The sequence below is a fragment of the Python bivittatus genome, unplaced genomic scaffold, assembly GCF_059951505.1.
Source record: "Python bivittatus isolate LINGU-HERP-01145 unplaced genomic scaffold, Pbiv_v1 ctg000020_np1212, whole genome shotgun sequence".
NCBI lineage: Eukaryota > Metazoa > Chordata > Lepidosauria > Squamata > Pythonidae > Python > Python bivittatus.
Window position 1 is genome coordinate 25,798,105 of NW_028277030.1, and position 17,894 is coordinate 25,815,998.

At 37.2% G+C, this 17,894-nt stretch overlaps 1 protein-coding gene across 9 annotated transcripts in view; it reads right to left on the minus strand.

The window, feature by feature from the left end:
- Positions 1-17,894, minus strand: part of GREB1 (growth regulating estrogen receptor binding 1) — a 102,020-nt gene that overhangs the window by 61,671 nt on the left and 22,455 nt on the right. For 7 of the 9 annotated variants that reach the window (XR_015795263.1, XM_007422916.4, XM_025163185.2 and 4 more), the window contains 3 exons: positions 10,348-10,504; positions 7,385-7,513; positions 2,145-2,321 (listed from right to left, as the gene is read on the minus strand). Coding sequence is in view for 8 of the 9 variants with exons in the window: in XM_007422916.4 (XP_007422978.2) it covers positions 2,145-2,321; positions 7,385-7,513; positions 10,348-10,504 (463 nt within the window). In the remaining variant the exon portion in view is untranslated. Of the gene's footprint in view, positions 1-2,144; positions 2,322-7,384; positions 7,514-10,347; positions 10,508-17,894 lie in introns of all 9 variants that reach the window. The other 2 variants (XM_088136013.1, XM_088136006.1) reach the window with 2 other exon arrangements.

Below are 17,894 nucleotides of genomic sequence, written 5' to 3' on the forward strand. Positions count from 1 at the left end.
AAAGTGTTTTTAATCCCAGATATGGATTGGAGAGTTGGATGTTGCTCAGAGACAGCTAACTGGAGTAGCCCATCAGCCTTATAAGTAAATAAATAAACTTCTGCTTCAGTTCTTCAAATAATGGGGATCCACAGAGCTAGTAGGGAAATGATGAAACATATATGACCACATCATCATGCAAATGGTGCGATCTGCATCAAATTTCAGGATGCAGGGCAACACTGGTAATGCTCACATCACTGGGTGCATATTGTCATTTTGGTGTCAACATGGTTTGCTGCAGATGTCACAGATTTAAAAGTTTAGAAAGAAACTGAATTGAAGGGAATTAAAAATGGTAATAGAGTAAGTAGTGTAAAGAAGAATAAGAACATAATAGAAAGAAGAATGTATTGGTATGTATTGTTACTGGGACACCAGTGTTCAATGAAACATACTCACAAATGTACATACAAATGTAGCTTTAGTTATTATTACCAAATGTTTCTTATTATCCTTTTCTCTTGTAGTTTCGCATGCAATTAACACATATACTACTTCCTCTGATTTAACAACCGTAGGAACTTTAAACTGTTAATAGCAGGAGCAATGAATGGGTTGAGTGGTTCAACACTATTACCTGTATCTTTAAAATGACAACACATTGCTAATTTATAGCCCCTTTAATTCCTTTACTATTGCTGCCCAATTGTATTGTAACCCATCAAAGACAGCAAGATCTTACAGCAAAACATATTATTGCTAGACAAAGTTATCTACTCTGACCCTTCCCACAGAGCTGGCTATAAACTGAAATCTCAAATTTATTTATATGGGTTCACATGGTTTTCCTTTGATTTTTACTGGCAGGCCTCTGTAGATCTTTGTTGCCTAGTAATGCTACTAACAGCAACTCAAACATCAAACACTTTTACTGTCCAATAAGAAGATACAGTATGGAAAATAATATGTGACTCCTCTAACAAAAGTTTGAAAATATACTTGAGCCAATTTACTTGAGAAGTAATTGTGTTTTCCTTGAAGTTAAATACGAAATCTGAGCTGTAGTTTTTAAAATTCTTTTTAATGTATTTGTTCAGCATCACCCTAGTTTCTTTCAGAGTTCACTCTGGATTGACATCTTCCACTCACAAAACTAATTTGACTTCCATCCATCCATCCATCCATCCATCCATCCATCCATCCATCCATCCATCCATCCATCCAGTCTTTATTTTGCATTCCTTCAAGGTGGATTTATCCCATTTTTTCCTGCCACCCAGCAGATCCGTAACTAAGGCAAGCTAGAAGAGAGAAAGAAAATGACAGACTTGCCTAAGTCATCCTTTTTTTCCCTGTCCAAGTCCAAGATCTACAGATACTGGCTCCTACTGACTTAATTTCCAAGGTCAGATGCACAAATGTCAACTTGCACATTAGATTTATGTGACAAGGACTAGGTTTATCAATCTATTTTAAAATAATCATAAACAAATAGACTATGGTTTTAATTCTGTACAATCTGATTTGGAAATAGTATCTCTTGGTATGTTTCACATCTGGGTAAAAATAAATATATTTGCTTTTTTATTTATATACAGTACTATCTATTAAAATTAAGGATATGGCTACCTGACAGGACATCTATTTGAAAGATTTACTGAAATTACAGAGATTTAGTTTCAAATGAAAGTATTAGCTCAGGCCAGATTTAGAGTAGTTAAGACACATACCAATAAACAATATAAATAATGTAATGACAATTAATACTAAAATGATATTCAGAAACTAGGATGACATCTGGGTTTCTAAGAACTGTAGTTCAACCAATAAGTAGTTTGCACACATCACATCTTAGAAGAAAAGAAGAATTCCAAAGCAGCAGAAAGGAAAATTAAAAAAAAAAAAAGGCAGTGGAAATGTGCAGAAATAACCCCAGTAATTCAAGGTGTAATTCAGGTATTGGCAAGACACCATGACCTGACAATGATTTTAACCTTGGACTTGAGTCAAGACATTCTTACAGGATAAATGGATATTCACAGCACAAGGGCTCATATTGTACTTTTTCAAGGATAAGATAGCAAATTGCAGAAGGTTAGATTGTTCATCCATCCTAGTAATGTTGCTGAATGATAACACTGGGAATTACCAATCCCACTTACCTAGTAAGGCATTGTGCCCATAGTCATCGGGTAAGAATCGCTTATCCACAGCACACACCAAAAGGTGATCGGGTAAGCTTGGTGACTTTGCACCAACAAGTAAAAATCCTGAAGGCAGTTCAATTGGTTCATTTAAAATAGAGGCTAGCCTCAAGTCTTTACCAGTCTGACAAAAACCTGGAGAGGAAGAAAAAGGACAACATTCTTCATCAAGCTTGTGAGTAAAATAAAACAAAAGCTGTGGAATATGAAAATTGCACTCATCTACCTGTAAGACCCACCTAGTTAGCTTGATGTAAAAGTGTAAAAGGGAATGGGGGGAATATTACAGTGGAAGATATGGCAGCATATATTATAAAGAAACATTAACTTAAAAGAGCAAAAAGAAATTAGCAGAGTGGAAAATATTTGCATAGCAAGTTTACAAAAAAAAAAAAAAATGTAAACAGAAAAATGACCAAATAATGAAGGAAAAGACCATGAATAGCTGGTTATGATGAAATCTGCTTTAAAATGGGAAGATAAAAGGGAAATTCAGCTTGAAAACTTTTTCCTCAAATCATTATCAAGAGTTCTGTTTACCTTTTCTCTTTTTAAAATTGCACAAATAAAAAAAGTGATGTAAAATTACATTTAAAAAAAAGAAAGGGAAGGAAAGCCTGATAATTTACATTATAATCAACGCCTGCCCCCCCCAAGTTCACTTGCTCAAAAGTCTTCTTCCTTACCCTTTGGGCAAAACTCCCTAATTCAAATGTTGATAGGCAGCATACATCAGCAAACCACTACTGAAAATTAGGTGTAGATTTGCCCTTCCAATATTGCATAATTATTATTTTGCTATATCCCATGTGCAAAGAATTCAGTTTTCTTTTTTTTATAATAATTTTACTATGCATTACAATTAAAAAAATAAAAAATACAAATACAAAAAATAGAATAAAAATAGAAAGTACAGAAAAAAGAAGAAAAATAGAAAAGAAAAAATAAGAATATAGTAAAGAAAGAAAGAGAAATATATAAAGAAATGACTTCCTCCTTCATCACAAGTATAAATAATTTTAGTAACTTATCACCTTTGCTTAAAATACAACAAATGATTTCTTCTTCCCATATCCCATCTCTTATGTATAAACAGATCCTTAAAGCCTCGTCATTCAGTCATGGTCACCAAACGTCCATTAAGGGTTACCAGAGGTAACAACATATCTATTTTAACCTTGATCAACTAAACCAACTTTATATTCCTTCCTTTTACTTTTAACAATCATGATCTTCAATCCCGTCAAATAATGTCCTAGAACTTGATTTCTTTTCATTTTTTTCTTTGTCCCTTCTCACAAAAGCCTTCAAAACTTTAACAGGTCTCTTTTGTAAATACAATATAGGAAAGTTACCCAGGTCACTCGTTTGTTATCTATATATCCCTTTTAATTATTAAGATGTCAGCCAGTTTCATTTGTATATCCAATGTATGATATTTTTCCATATCCTTCTTATAACCTGTCATTTTTAAATCCACTTTCAAATCAATCTCAGTCTTGTCCAGTAAAGACTCTTTCATAACATCCTTTAAACATAGTCTATCTATAATGGCAGACACTCTTAAAATTAACTTCTGCGTTATTTACAAATATCCTTACAAATACGTCCAGTGTTAAAGTATTTTGCTCCATTCTGTATTAGTAAGTCAAATTTAAGTGTTCTTCTCCTTTAATTGTAATCTTTAGTTCCTTCTGATTCTCTCTAGTGTCCAACTTTCACATTCCCATCCTATCATTTTTTTTTTAAGAATTCAAAACAACAGCCATTTTTCATGGGAAGGATTCTTATAATTAATTTCAAAATCTTATTTCAAATCCATCTGAACCCTTATTCTGTTCGTAACTTTCCAAAATCAACACTGTAATCACCCATTTGCTCTTTATTCCAAAAAAAATTTTTTTTAAGTCCTTAAACTTGTATTTAAAACTTCTTTCATTAAGGATTGAAAGAAACTTACACGGTGCTATAAAACTTGTCGATCCAAAGGTTCCTAATAGTTGAAAAGCAGTTAAAAAGCTATTTCCAAAAGTAATTAATTTCCTGAGAAAATCACCCCCTGCATGCTTTAAAGCATCTTTTCAGCAACTGGCAGCACCAGAACAAGGTGGGATAAACAGGCTCCAACACAGAGAATTTTAAAATAGCTATCATTTGGAACACATACTGTAGACATGATGTTTTCTTCTAAGTCTTCATTTATTGGGCAGACAATGCAAATCTGACAACAATCTTCTGTTCCTCAATAAGGAATGATTGCTTGATTCTGCCACAATCACATTTAGCATACATAAAATCTTCATAGGCTCCTTGTTTTGGAAAGTCTCATATGAACTTTTGGGTGAATAGTGTGAACACCATGAAGTCTTCCAGAGTATACACCACATGCAGACTCTGGTGCCTTGCCAGCTTTCTTAGTATAAAGGTAAACATTCCTGTCACCCAGTGTCCTGGACAGCCTGATCTTGTTAGAGGCTGTACTGTAGGACAGACTATGACAGAATCAGAGACATAGCATCATTTTCAATGCCTAAAGCTGGTGCTGGCACTAGAAGAGCCGACATGGTATTTCCAAACAGAAAACAAAGCTTTATATAAAAAATGCATCTTCAGTGTGGCAGCATATAAAATCTCAAGAATTAGCTATTTCCAAATAATTTCCAGGTAAAAAATAACAAATTTGATCAATATACAGAGCTTCATATCAAATAATATTGGCACACAATCATTCACTAAAATTGATCTTAAAATCTACCATGGAAGCTGGCTCACTTTTTAATCTTTGATGTATGTTTTCTGCGAATGGCGTCATTCACAGATGATTTGGAATATATTCTGCTAGTGTACAGTCTTTATTCCTTACAGTTATATCCCAGTATTTTTAATTTACAAATTAAAAGAATCTTTATTATAATTAATAATTTAACAAAACATTTTTATAACAAGCATTATACAGTGGGGCAAAAAACTATTTATTCAGCCACCAATTGTGCAAGTTCTCCCACTTAAAAAGATGAGAGAGGCCTGTAATTTTCATCATAGGTATACCTCAACTATGAGAGACAAAATGGGGGGGAAAATCCAGAAAATCACATTGTCTGATTTTTAAAGAATTTATTTGCAAATCATCGTGGAAAATAAGTATTTGGTCAATATCAAAAGTTCATCTCAATACTTTGTTATATATCCTTTGTTGGCAATGACAGAGGTCAAACGTTTTCTGTAAGTCTTCACAAGGTTTTCACACACTGTTGCTGGTATTTTGGCCCATTCCTCCATGCAGATCTCCTCTAGAGCAGTGATGTTTTGGGGCTGTCGCTGGGCAACACGGACTTTCAACTCCCTCCAAAGGTTTTCCATGGGGTTGAGATCTGGAGACTGGCTAGGCCACTCCAGGACCTTGAAATGCTTCTTACGAAGCCACTCCTTCGTTGCCTGGGCGGTGTGTTTGGGATCATTGTCATGCTGAAAGACCCAGCCACGTTTCATCTTCAATGCCCTTGCTGATGGAAGGAAGTGTTCACTCAAAATCTCACGATACATGGCCCCATTCATTCTTTCCTTTACACGGATCAGTCGTCCTGGTCCCTTTGCAGGAAAACAGCCCCAAAGCATGATGTTTCCACCCCCATGCTTCACAGTAGGTATGGCATCCTTTGGATGCAACTCAGCATTCTCTCTCCTCCAAACACGACGAGTTGAGTTTAGACCAAAACGTTCTACTTTGGTTTCATCTGACCATATGACATTCTCCCAATCCTCTTCTGGATCATCCAAATGCTCTCTAGCAAACTTCAGACGGACCCAGACATGTACTGGCTTAAGCAGGGGGACACATCTGGCACTGCAGGATTTGAGTCCCTGGCAGCATAGTGTGTTACTGATGGTAGCCTTTGTTACTTTGGTCCCAGCTCTCTGCAGGTCATTCACTAGGTCCCCCCGTGTGGTTCCGGGATTTTTGCTCACCATTCTTGTGATCATTTTGACCCCACGGGGTGAGATCTTGCATGGAGCCCCAGATCAAGGGAGATTATCAGTGGTCTTGTATGTCTTCCATTTTCTAATTATTGCTCCCACAGTTGATTTCTTCACACCAAGCTGCTTGCCTATTGCAGATTCAGTCTTCCCAGCCTGGTGCAGGTCTACAATTTTGTTTCTGGTGTCCTTCAACAGCTCTTTGGTCTTGGCCATAGTGGAGTTTGGAGTGTGACTGTTTGAGGTTGTGGACAGGTGTCTTTTATACTGATAACAAGGTCAAACAGGTGCCATTACTACAGGTAACGAGTGGAGAACAGAGGAACCTCTTAAAGAAGTAGTTACAGGCCTGTGAGAGCCAGACATCTTGCTTGTTTGTAGGTGACCAAATACTTATTTTCCACCATGATTTGCAAATAAATTCTTTAAAAATCAGACAATGTGATTTTTTGGATTTTTCCCCCCATTTTGTCTCTCATAGTTGAGATATACCTATGATGAAAATTACAGGCCTCTCTCATCTTTTTAGGTGGGAGAACTTGCATAATTGGTGGCTGACTAAATACTTTTTTGCCCCACTGTATAATAGGACAAATGTGTGGGAGTAGGGGAGTGACTATAAATTAAAGTTGATCCAAATCCTACTTTTCAAATCCTATGACTTTTTAATATATACAAATATTTTCACATACTGCTTTGTATAAATATAAGATATAAATATGTGGACACAATCTATAAAAGATTTTGATTAAGAACAGGTATTGATTGAAGTGGTAAATTTCTGTCTGGGCTCCTTAATTGAACAGCCCACCATTAAAAAAAGCATATACTCTACTATGTGAAAACTGAGATCATAATAAAAATACATTCCCTCAAAATAGAAAAAGTGGAATGTAGGAAAAAGATCAGCTTAGAACCAGTCTCCAGTATCTATTTTGCTATGTATTTTTTTAAATAATATGATAATTGAAGTACAGCAAAGCATATGAGCCTCCAAGGATGTTGCCGTTATGCAATTTTACCAGCGGCATAATTAGACCTTAAAACCAGACCCAAATTTTATGGAAGCAGTATGCTAACCCTGATTAAAATTACATATTTTTTAATTCTAAAATCAAGCTCTGGATTTTACAATTTGATATAAAAAACTGATATAAAACATAAGTCTTAGCTGTCTATAGCATGTCTATAAATTAGCTACACAGATAACATTAATTTTTTACCATCAGTGGTGCAACAACCTTCAGGTGGTGGTTTCATCTGGTAAATGACAGGAGGGCTACTTGATTCTGAACCTTCATCGTCTTCTTCCTCTTCCTCCTCCTCTTCCTCATTATCTACCCTATTGCCTGCTGAAGAGATCACAAGCACTGTCATCAGAATTCAGATAAACTGTACTTCAGGATAAGCAAACATGATAGCTTTATTAGTAACAGCTGTTCCATACTTACAGCTGTTGGTTATTTGTAACATATGTGTGTATTTGCCCTCATTTCATGAGCAAACTCAGCATTTTCCAATCTGATGCCTTCCAGACATGTAAGAGTACACATACTGGCTAGAACTGATGGAAACTGCAGACATGCATATTTTGAAGGCATCTGGTTATGGAAGATCAAACTAAATGATAATTTTGGATGTTACAACGCAGTGGGAACATTAATAAAATGCACAACATGCATACATGGAATGTACATTTTGGGAGCAACCTATACAAGATTAAGAGACAGGATCAATGTGCAACAGTCGTATCACCTCATTCATACATCATTCAAAACACTACAGAGCCTCCACTTAGCAACAAAGACCACTGAGACAACTTCCAGACCCTGACAGCTGCTTCATTCATGGCAGGAATCACTTAAAGCTTCAGTTATTGAGCAACAAACCTGCACGGGTGAACTCGCTCCAGTAAAACCCAGAAAAAAATGGTCAATCATTATAAATCAAATCAATAAATATTCTAAGAATTGTATGAATTGTCTCTCTTTCTAATTATGGACAAGCCACAGGTGCAAAGAATCAAAATTGTGTAGAAACTCGAGCAGTATAGAATAAAATCAGTACAGTCAACTCTCAGGTTAACAAGGGAAAATATTGAAACAAATGTATTCTTATTAATTAGCCTACCTAGGTAAAGTTTTCACAAGTGATATGTCAAGATCCTTTTCCCAGTAAACTTACAGGGATTTATGAAGGCATCTGAATAAGGGCCTGTGAGAATGATCTCAAGGTCCAGAGAGGTATTTGTAGGAGGAAGCTGATCTTCAAGTCCTAGCATCCAAACACTAAGGGGTTTTGCTGTCAAAGCCAGAACTTTGAACTGGGCACAAAAATGGACTGAAAAGACATTATAGTTATAAAATGATCAAGTAGCAAATCCCCAGTTAATGTTTAGTACCTCCTCTACTGCATATTTAGCACGATAATTCAAAAATAGGAACTTAAGAAAAATTGTACCTGAATCAGTAGACAAAGAATCTTCATTTTCCCAACAGACCATGAAAGAAAGTCATGTCCCATAATGATTTGCTTGGACTTTTTCCAGATGTTTGATTTATCCAACAAGAACTTGGCACTTTATTTGTCTGGGCTTGCAAGCTAAGTAGGGTTAGACCTAGTAAATACTTGGATGGAAGACCTCAAGGAAATTCCAAGGAAACAGGCTAGACTGGGAAATTGTAATGGTAGGTGGGAAAGACCCCGAGAGATCAGACGAAGAGATGCTGCCTGGGGAATGGTCAGATAAGAGACAGCATAGCCCACAGCTGCATAGTGGGCAGAGGAAGAAGCTCAGAAGGGACACTCCCTAAGTTCTCGGGCTGTAAAGGTGACAGTGGGAGAATTGTATTTTCAGACTTGCAAGATTCTGTTAATGTAGTTTTACAATAAAGTAGAATTAGTTTATCTGGTTGTGTTTCCTGGTAGTCTGGACTATCTGGTAAGGCTAACAGAAATCTAAACAACATTCAGAAGAAAGTAATTACAAACCACTTCCATACTGCTGCCAAGATTTTTTTTCTGTAGATTTTTAGAAGCTATTTGTGCAACTTTGACAAGAATAGGTTTGTGACTCCATTTATTTTTTATGTAATCTTAATTTTAGTTATATGTACTGTGGATATTTTTATGAATGTTTTATTGTTGACTGTTGTGTAAAGTGCCCTGAGTCTGTATTGATTCAATGATATATTGAATGAATGAATGAATGAATGAATGAATGAATGAATGAATGAATGAATGAATATCACACACATATGAAAAGAGACAACCCCATTATCTTGGAACAATGGCATTCATTTTCACTCTTATGATCATTTTTACCATAACTTGGCTGGGATCCCAATACAATAATTCCAGTTTCCCAAGATAAATCAAAATTACAAACTTCAAAAAGCTATGATCTGATACACACTCAGTAGAGCATTAGCCCCAGTTAAATCTGTCCAGTCATTTTTAAATAAAAGTGAAAGTTGGAGAGGTTTCCATTTAGAAATGAAATCCTTTCTCCCTGACATATTTCAAATACCCTGAATAAATAACATTTGCAGGCTTAATACAAATGAGGATTTTGAAGCTCTTTCTATACAGTGAACTAATGAACAATCCTGATGAGACAGAATGAGATTGGCTAAACTCTAATCACTGTTTCCAAAGTGTTCAGTGATCACAAAAAGCCAGAACATTTAGAAATAGAGGTGCAGCTTTGCTTTTGTTTTTCTGATGGGTCATGTAAACTTTTCCCTCTCTTATTTATTACAATTTTTGCTGCCTCTCATTGATTCAGAGCAAGCTCAATATAGGTTTTTGCCTATGTATCAGCACAGGGAGGACTTTGCAACATTCTAATCCTAAACAGCCAGCAAATCAGAGAAGTAAGAATATACTAATTATTTCTGGAAGAACAGTTCTTAATAAGCTTTATCTCTGTATGCTAATCTTCTATGTGCAATCAAGAGTGATTTTTCATGAATAAATATTCATTAGGAGGCCCACTTTGCATCTTTATCCATATCTAAATATATTTTAGAGGGTTGGGACACATTCCATAAGTGAAAGGATGAACAGAGCAAGTAAAAATTCCATTTTGTGAGTGGAAGTCTACTGACGTAATTTTGAATGAAGTCCATTACCTTGAGAACTGATTTTTTTTTTCAAATAGCAATAGCAAAGGAGCACTTCTTACCTTCTAGAGATGAAAGCTGCTGCTCGGCTTCTAAATACAGCTGTGAAAAAATGGGCCTTGGGACTAAATTACTGGATCGGAGGGAAGCTTCAATAGAATTATGTAGCACTTCTTCAAAACGTGTTGTGTTAAGTTGCCCCGCATAAGAATTTCCCATCTTCTTGAAGAAAGAATCAGAAGGGGTGGATTATAATTATTCCACATAAATAGGAAAAGATAGAGAGATAGAGATCAATATTTGTTTTAATAAAATTTGGAAACATAAGAGTTTCAAAAGAAGTGTTTCTTCTAAGAAAACAGTGAATTGCCCCAGTAAAAATGATGCAAAGCTGACAGTTTGATTTATACAGATCCTGTGGGTACATGACAGGAAGTTATGACAATATATTTCTGTAATTCATCAGAAAAGCATCCTTAATATTGATAAAAACAAACTGTTGGTCTACCTTTGGGCTCTGGGGAAAGCACTTCTTAAAGCTTTTTTTTTTTTTTTTAGCATTATACAATTATGTTGTTTATTATCAAATCAGGTTAAATGACTAGGTCCATTATCTCTTGACAAATTATGACCTCAGTAATGCACATTTAATTTTAAATACTGCCCTCCAAACCCATTTCTAGGGTAGTTCATGTAAAGCAACAACAGCAATAACAACAGGACAATGTATTAAAAATACAAAATGAACAAGGATATACAACAGAAAGCCTGTAAGGACAAAACAACAGAAACTAAAACAGGTAACTTTGGAAAGTTTTGTTTAAAATAAATTCTTCCCTGGCACCGGAAAGGTAACTCCATAAATATGAGGCAAATTTCTATGAGGGACAAATTTCCACAGAGAAGAAGAGGGCTATCTCTCTGGTTATCACCTGCCTAGTCTCAGCTGATGGGGACATCTGACAGATATTCTTAAAATATCACCTTAGGCATTGTACCTTCTATTTAACTCAGGGTTCTTCCATGCTGAGGATCAGCATCATCCTTGAGTGTCCGCGCAACATAGGCAGGTTTCCAGTGGACTTCACACCCTTCACTAATGATCTTCAGAAGATCATCAGCTCAGAGGAACCATTGCAAAGTCAATTTCCACTGGTGGGAATCCCAGCACTGACCTTTCCCTCCCCTCTTGGGGGTTCCCCTTCCCTCCTGAAGTGAAGGCGTTGTGGTGCCTTGCACCATTCCCCCATTTGTTTTCTGGCTACCGTGAGAGGCACCTTTGCCACACTCTACATGGAGAACCAGCTGGTGACTTACTTTTTCTTTTGCAGTGACCAATAAGCACAGTGAGAGAGTAAAGAAAGGGCCTGGCCACAGCTACCTCATGCTTTGGCCACTTGGAGCCAGCCCTGCCCAGCTCCTGGAGGGGAAGGTGAGGCACTTGCCAAGTTCCTCACAGTAGTACAACAGCATTGCTTTTTGTTGAGGGGGCAAAGGTGTATTCAAGAGGAAGGAGCCTCTGAAAAGACTTGCGTTCAAGGCAATCTGCTTAACACAGAGGTGTTGTTCATATGGTCTCAAGTGCACGGGCATCATTTCTTTAAGTGCTGAGCCAGGGAGGCTAAGGTGCTGGGTTAGGACTGAGCAGACACAGGTTCAAGTCCAGCCACAGCACCTCACATTACTGCACATCTGTCACTTTCATCCCAACCTATCTCACAGGGAAGGAAGGCTAGGCATGCCACTTTGAATTCCTAGAGGAAAAACAAGATTATTTATTAGATTATATCCCACCTTTAAAAAAAAAACAAAAACTCAAGGCAGCCTGCATAGTGCTTCCTCCTCATACCTCTCCACAGTTGGTTGGACTGAGAGAATGTGACTGACCCCTGAGCTTTTAAGGGAGGACTAGAACTCATGGTCTCCCAGTTTCTAGTCTTGTACCTTACTCATTACACCAAACCAGTTAGATACAAACCTAACCAAGTAAGCAAGCAGAAGTATTTCTGGAATTTATTACCTCTCTTTCCTCACTCAAGGCATTTGGTAACCTTTCCCCAAACATGTTTGTCGTTGAGACCCATTTACCACATTCACATTCAAGTCCATAATCCATAAATGAGACATTGGAAGACAATTGGACAACTAATGTGTGCAGAGCAGCCCTTAGATATGACGAGCACACTGGATTCATTTCACCTTTTACCATTTTCAGGCTTGGAGAGCTCCTAATAAAAATAAATTGCCAGACACGCTAATTATCTAACATGGTCTACATCTACTTCGGACCCAGGAAGCAGCCGGCTGGAGCACAAACCTCATTAATGACAACATCAAAGCACTTGCCTGCACTTACACGATATAAAAATTTGGGACAGCTCTTGTTTAACAGTCCAAGAAGCAGAAAGATATATGTTGGTGGCCATGAATGTGCCAGCTAAGTAATAAAATGGCACCCAGAAGTTTGGCAGGCTGTTGGGCCTCATTTTCTTGTGCTATTGAACTCGGTATCTGCTGCCCCCCAGATTTATGTCTTTTAGGAGCTCTCAGACACAAGCGGAGGTGGAGGAGGCTGTTTCGAATGTCTGTGAAATTCCAAACAATGATCAGAAGCTGCCATCTCTATTCAAAAAACTCCACCGAGCCGGAAACGGGGAAGAGAGAAAGGCTGGCCCTCCCCATAGCAACCGATGAAAGGAATCTAGCACTTTACTACTTGCTGCAGAACAAATGTGGAGGAATTATATAAAGTAGAGCAAAGGAGAACCAAAAATTATATTTAAATACTTTGTGATAATGAAAAGGGAAGAAGAAAGCCACGCTAGAGCTGATGATGCTACGTTGAAGAATATACCAGGATTACAGGATGGTCATTTAGAAGCTTTTACCAATGTGGTGGTATTCAGATGAATTGGGCTACAGCCCATTCACAGGAAATTACCAAGTTGTAGCCTAACATATTGGGAAACACCAAATGTTGTCCTTTCTTTTTCTTTCATTCCCAAATAAGAATTCTGTGGGGTAGAGAGAAGCAGATGTACATACTCCAGCAAATTTAGTCTATTGTAAGTCCATGTTTATGATCTGCAAGGTGAAGAAAGAGATGATAAAGAGAAGTGGGTCACAATGCGCTGCTACTTGTACTGAGCCATGGAAGTCAAATTCAAGTTCAGTCACTGCCAGTTTTAGGTGCTCAGTTTGGTTTTTGAAGGGGAACTACATGGATCCCAGCTTTGTTCAGCCTCATAAAACTGCCACAGCCTGTGGAAAAGGAATCCTGATAAGAAAAACACACCGCATCTTGCTCATTTTTTATTCAAGATAGAAAATATCTCACGTGGGGATGAGCAGTTTAGCTTCTCTTTGCTTGATCCTCTGCAGTTTAAAATTTGATGGCTTCCCTGTGTAACCTAAACTAACCGAACTGGGAGTGAAAATCAAGTTTGCTCTTCTCAATTCCTCTAAGATAACTGGGCTAAAAAATCTTCATGTGATTAAAATCTTGTATAAAGAAAACAGCAGCTCCATTCCTGTTCAATATAAAAGCACCCAAAATACATGTTAACATTGGATGTGAGGGGGAACTACTCTGATGGTTTCAGTTTCAAAAATGCTGCTTTGCCCCAAATAGACACACATTCACCAAATATATGAGAGACCAGGACTGAGCTCGCATCTCCAGCATCTTCACATACGTGAATAAGAAAGCATGCAGGTATCTGCAGACAGGACTGGAAGGTTTCGTTTCCTGATGGGCTGAAGAAATCCAAAATGCATATCTCCATTTCACACTCCTAGAAGGAGCAAGGCCAGTGGACATATCGATATTAGTGGCATGGCTGGTGGACCTGATTCGATTCCTCCTGAGTGGATGGCGGAGAGAGAGGAAGGAAAGAATGCCATAAGCAAGCCCATTCCTTCTCTTTCAACTGTTTAAGCTACATATGCTATTCCTATGCAGCCCAAATAACCAGCACCGCTTACTGACAAGAGGGAAACATTGGCAGGCTTGGGGATAAATCCTAAAATTGGAAAAAATACAGATTATTTAGGGAATATTGCTAAGAAGCACACTAATCTGCATGCAGTTATGGAATGCTGACAGATCACTGGAGGGGGAGGGGAAAAAAAGCAGCAACAACCAGGAAGATGATGGACATAAGGCAGTGTTGTCCAAACTTGGCCACTTTAAGATGAGTGGACTTCAACTTCCCATGCTGGCTGGGGAATTCTGGGAGTTGAAGTCCACTCATCTTAAGGTGGCCAAGTTTGGACAACACTGACATAAGGGAATGGAACGGAGTGGATACAATCCTGAACTTCACACTGAAGAACATTTTTTAAATATTAATATTATCAATATTGATATATTGATAAAGTGGGTTCTTCAGTGTTGTGTTCTGAGATATCTATTTATCAACCTTACACACACACACACACACACACACAAATAATTATCAACCAATCGATCAATCCAAGCCTCTTTGTTGAAGGTTATGGACTGTAAATGTAATCTACCATGCTGGTCTGGAGGGGGAGGGGGGGCTGGAAATTAAGAATTTTTTTTTTTTAATTTCCTAGTCTAGGGTTGAGAGAAAGTGACCGGGCCAAAGTCACCCAACTGGCTTCTATGCCTAAAGGATGACTAAAATCTGGCTCTGCTCCTAGTCCAGGACCTAAATTACTACAACACACTGGCTATCAGAGAGAGAGAGAAGCTTCCTTTATTTGAACTTGACTTCTGGACATGTCCATATTGTTACCTTGGCAGCAATACAGAAGTGGTTTGCCAATGCTTTCTTCTACCAAGTTTTTTTCAACTTCCCAGTCTAGCTTTAGAGGACTGGTATTTCCTGAAATCTGCCATCCAAGTACTAACCAGGTCCAATTCTGCTTAGGTTTTTGACATCAGCCAAGATTGGTTAGGTGCTGGGCTGTGTAACATTAATTTGTTCAAATTCAATATTTGTTAAAATATTGTTTTAAAATGTCCTTAAAAATACACACCAGGATGAATTTCAACTTTGCAAACATCTACATATTGAGGGTCTGGGGTATTTAAAAAGAAGCTTTGGATGATTAGATCACAGCAGAACTACTATAAAGATAGTACAGTATCCAATCACATAAATTGTCTACTCGTAGCTTTCTCATTGTACAAAATTCTGCAGGTATTAGATGAGTTTTGATCTGTTCATATTTCGGAGAGGGCATGACATGAGAAATATACATGAAATATACAAAGCAAGGGACAGCCTGAAATCTACTAAAGACTAGGGACATTCTTATAACCCTGTGTAAAGAACGACAGAATCCATGTATCCCTTTTAACGATGAAATCCTAGACCACCTGGCCTGGGAACAGACAGGTATAACATTCTGTTGAAAAGCAATGATATTTCAACTAGACAAAACTGCCTTCTCTAATGGGAATCAAACCTCTAGTAGTCTGAAGTTCCAGAACAATATTGACATTGATCATTTGAATATATAAAACAGAATTACTATTATATGAAAGAGTTTCTGTATTTAAAATGCTGCAACTTTAAATGCTTACTTTCGCCATAAATAAAACTAAGAGATCATCTATATTGGTACATTGCTTATCATTTACATATTTGCAGTTATTTGACATTAAGATGTTACAACAGTATTTTCAATGCCAGTACATAATAAACAGCTTGTATAAGACATGTATGTATGTATGTATGTACTCAAAATACTTCATATTATCACCATATTTTTTATGGCAACATTGTAATATAGGTAAGCACTAATTCTCCCATGCTGCAAATGGGGATAAAAGTTGAGGCTGCAGGTTGCTTGCCTATGGACACTTACCAAGTCTGTGGCTGATGTGAGATTTCTGCCAGGAACTTTCTAATTTATATTCTCTGGCTACATTCACATATTATGATAATCCATAATATCATTTATTTTGTTTGGAGCTAGAATGTTATGTTTGCAAGGCATGGTTTTTGGCTGGGCATGTTGTGCAAATCTCGTCAATTGTGCTTTATTTGGTGACCTAAGTTAAAGAAACTGGCAAACTAATTCACTGCCATTCTCATCATCACAAACATGCTTGGATAAAAATCCTTCAATTGCCAGATATGTTTTAACTTAATTATTGGGTTCAGCAGATCAATGCAACTGGAGCAAGAGGCAGGAATAAATTTATGAAGCATTGGGATACCTCTCAATGACTGGGGAAGGGATCAACAAACCATCAATAGCTCAGGTTTCTGCTCTATATGGAGATACAGCAGTAAACATCAACTGGGGGGCAGGGGGGAACAAAATAAAAAGTCATGACAGACATCTACTACACTTTTAACAATAAAAATCCAATCTTCATAAAACAGTCTAGAAATTAAAAACACTACAGATTTGGCCTATATGATGCTCAGAAGAACTATCACACTGGAGACCCTCACAGATTAAAAGGACATTCTGTCCAGATGAAATGTCCCTAAATGTTGATTCTCAAAAGAAAATATATTTGTCATACTTCTGGGAAGCTTCAGTAGCAGAAAATGCCTATTGGTTTTCCTTTGCAGAAAGGAAAAAAACATCCAGAAACATTTTTTTCAAAATTCTAGCATTACATTTTCAATAAGAAGCATTACTGATCTAAGTTGATTCATTAATTTTGTTGGGAAATGAGCACTGTCAGTTCCCAGACTTCTAATATTAGCATTTGTTCTTTATTTTATCCCTTGAGCTCTGGAGAACAATTCTCAAATCAGTTGGCCATTAAGTAGTGAAGCACCACAGTGGGCCACAGTGTAATATACGATGAGGCAATAAATACATTAGGCAGTAGAATTACATCCTGTAAGTGCCTTGTCATTCCACCCCTACAGGAAACACTACATTTTAATGCAGATTTCTAGGGTTTTCTTACAGGATCTCATAAATGCTGCAGGTGTAACTACAGAAACACAATTACTATGACAGCGCTCTTGGTTCGCTGTTCATTAGTCAGTGGTATCTACTTAGCCCAGATTCCACAAACTGGATTTTCTATTCTGGATATTATATTTGGGATATATTGTACCAATCTGGGGAGAATAAATGACTTCTGATTTAAATAAAACTATCTTCAAACTATATTTAAAAGTCTCAATGTACTTTAAAACAATAAGGTCAATGAAGCAGTATGGAAATCCCAAGCAGGGTAGAAGACAATAGCCAATAAAGGCAAGGAGGAAATATCTGAAGTCATAAACTTTAAATTTATTTTAGAAAATGAAAAATACTTTGGCTCCCTCAGTCATCTCCTGCGTGTTCTAACCAAAGGACTGCATTCTATCTGAATTTAAATCCAAGACTGTTTTCATTAGCACCGCTTAAACTTCTTTTTTGCATCGCTGCAAATGAAAGATGAATGAATCTCTATTATACATTAGCAGTTTTTCCTAAACTGGTGCCTTTCCAGATGTATTGGACGACAATTCCCATCACCTCTACATGAGCACTGCTGTCTAACATTATGCGAGAGTAAGAAATGGAAAGCAAACACTTGAGGAAGTTACAACATGCATATTTGTATACCATGGGAAGAGAAGTGGTTTTAACTCTTCCCATGGAATTTGCAGCACTGTCT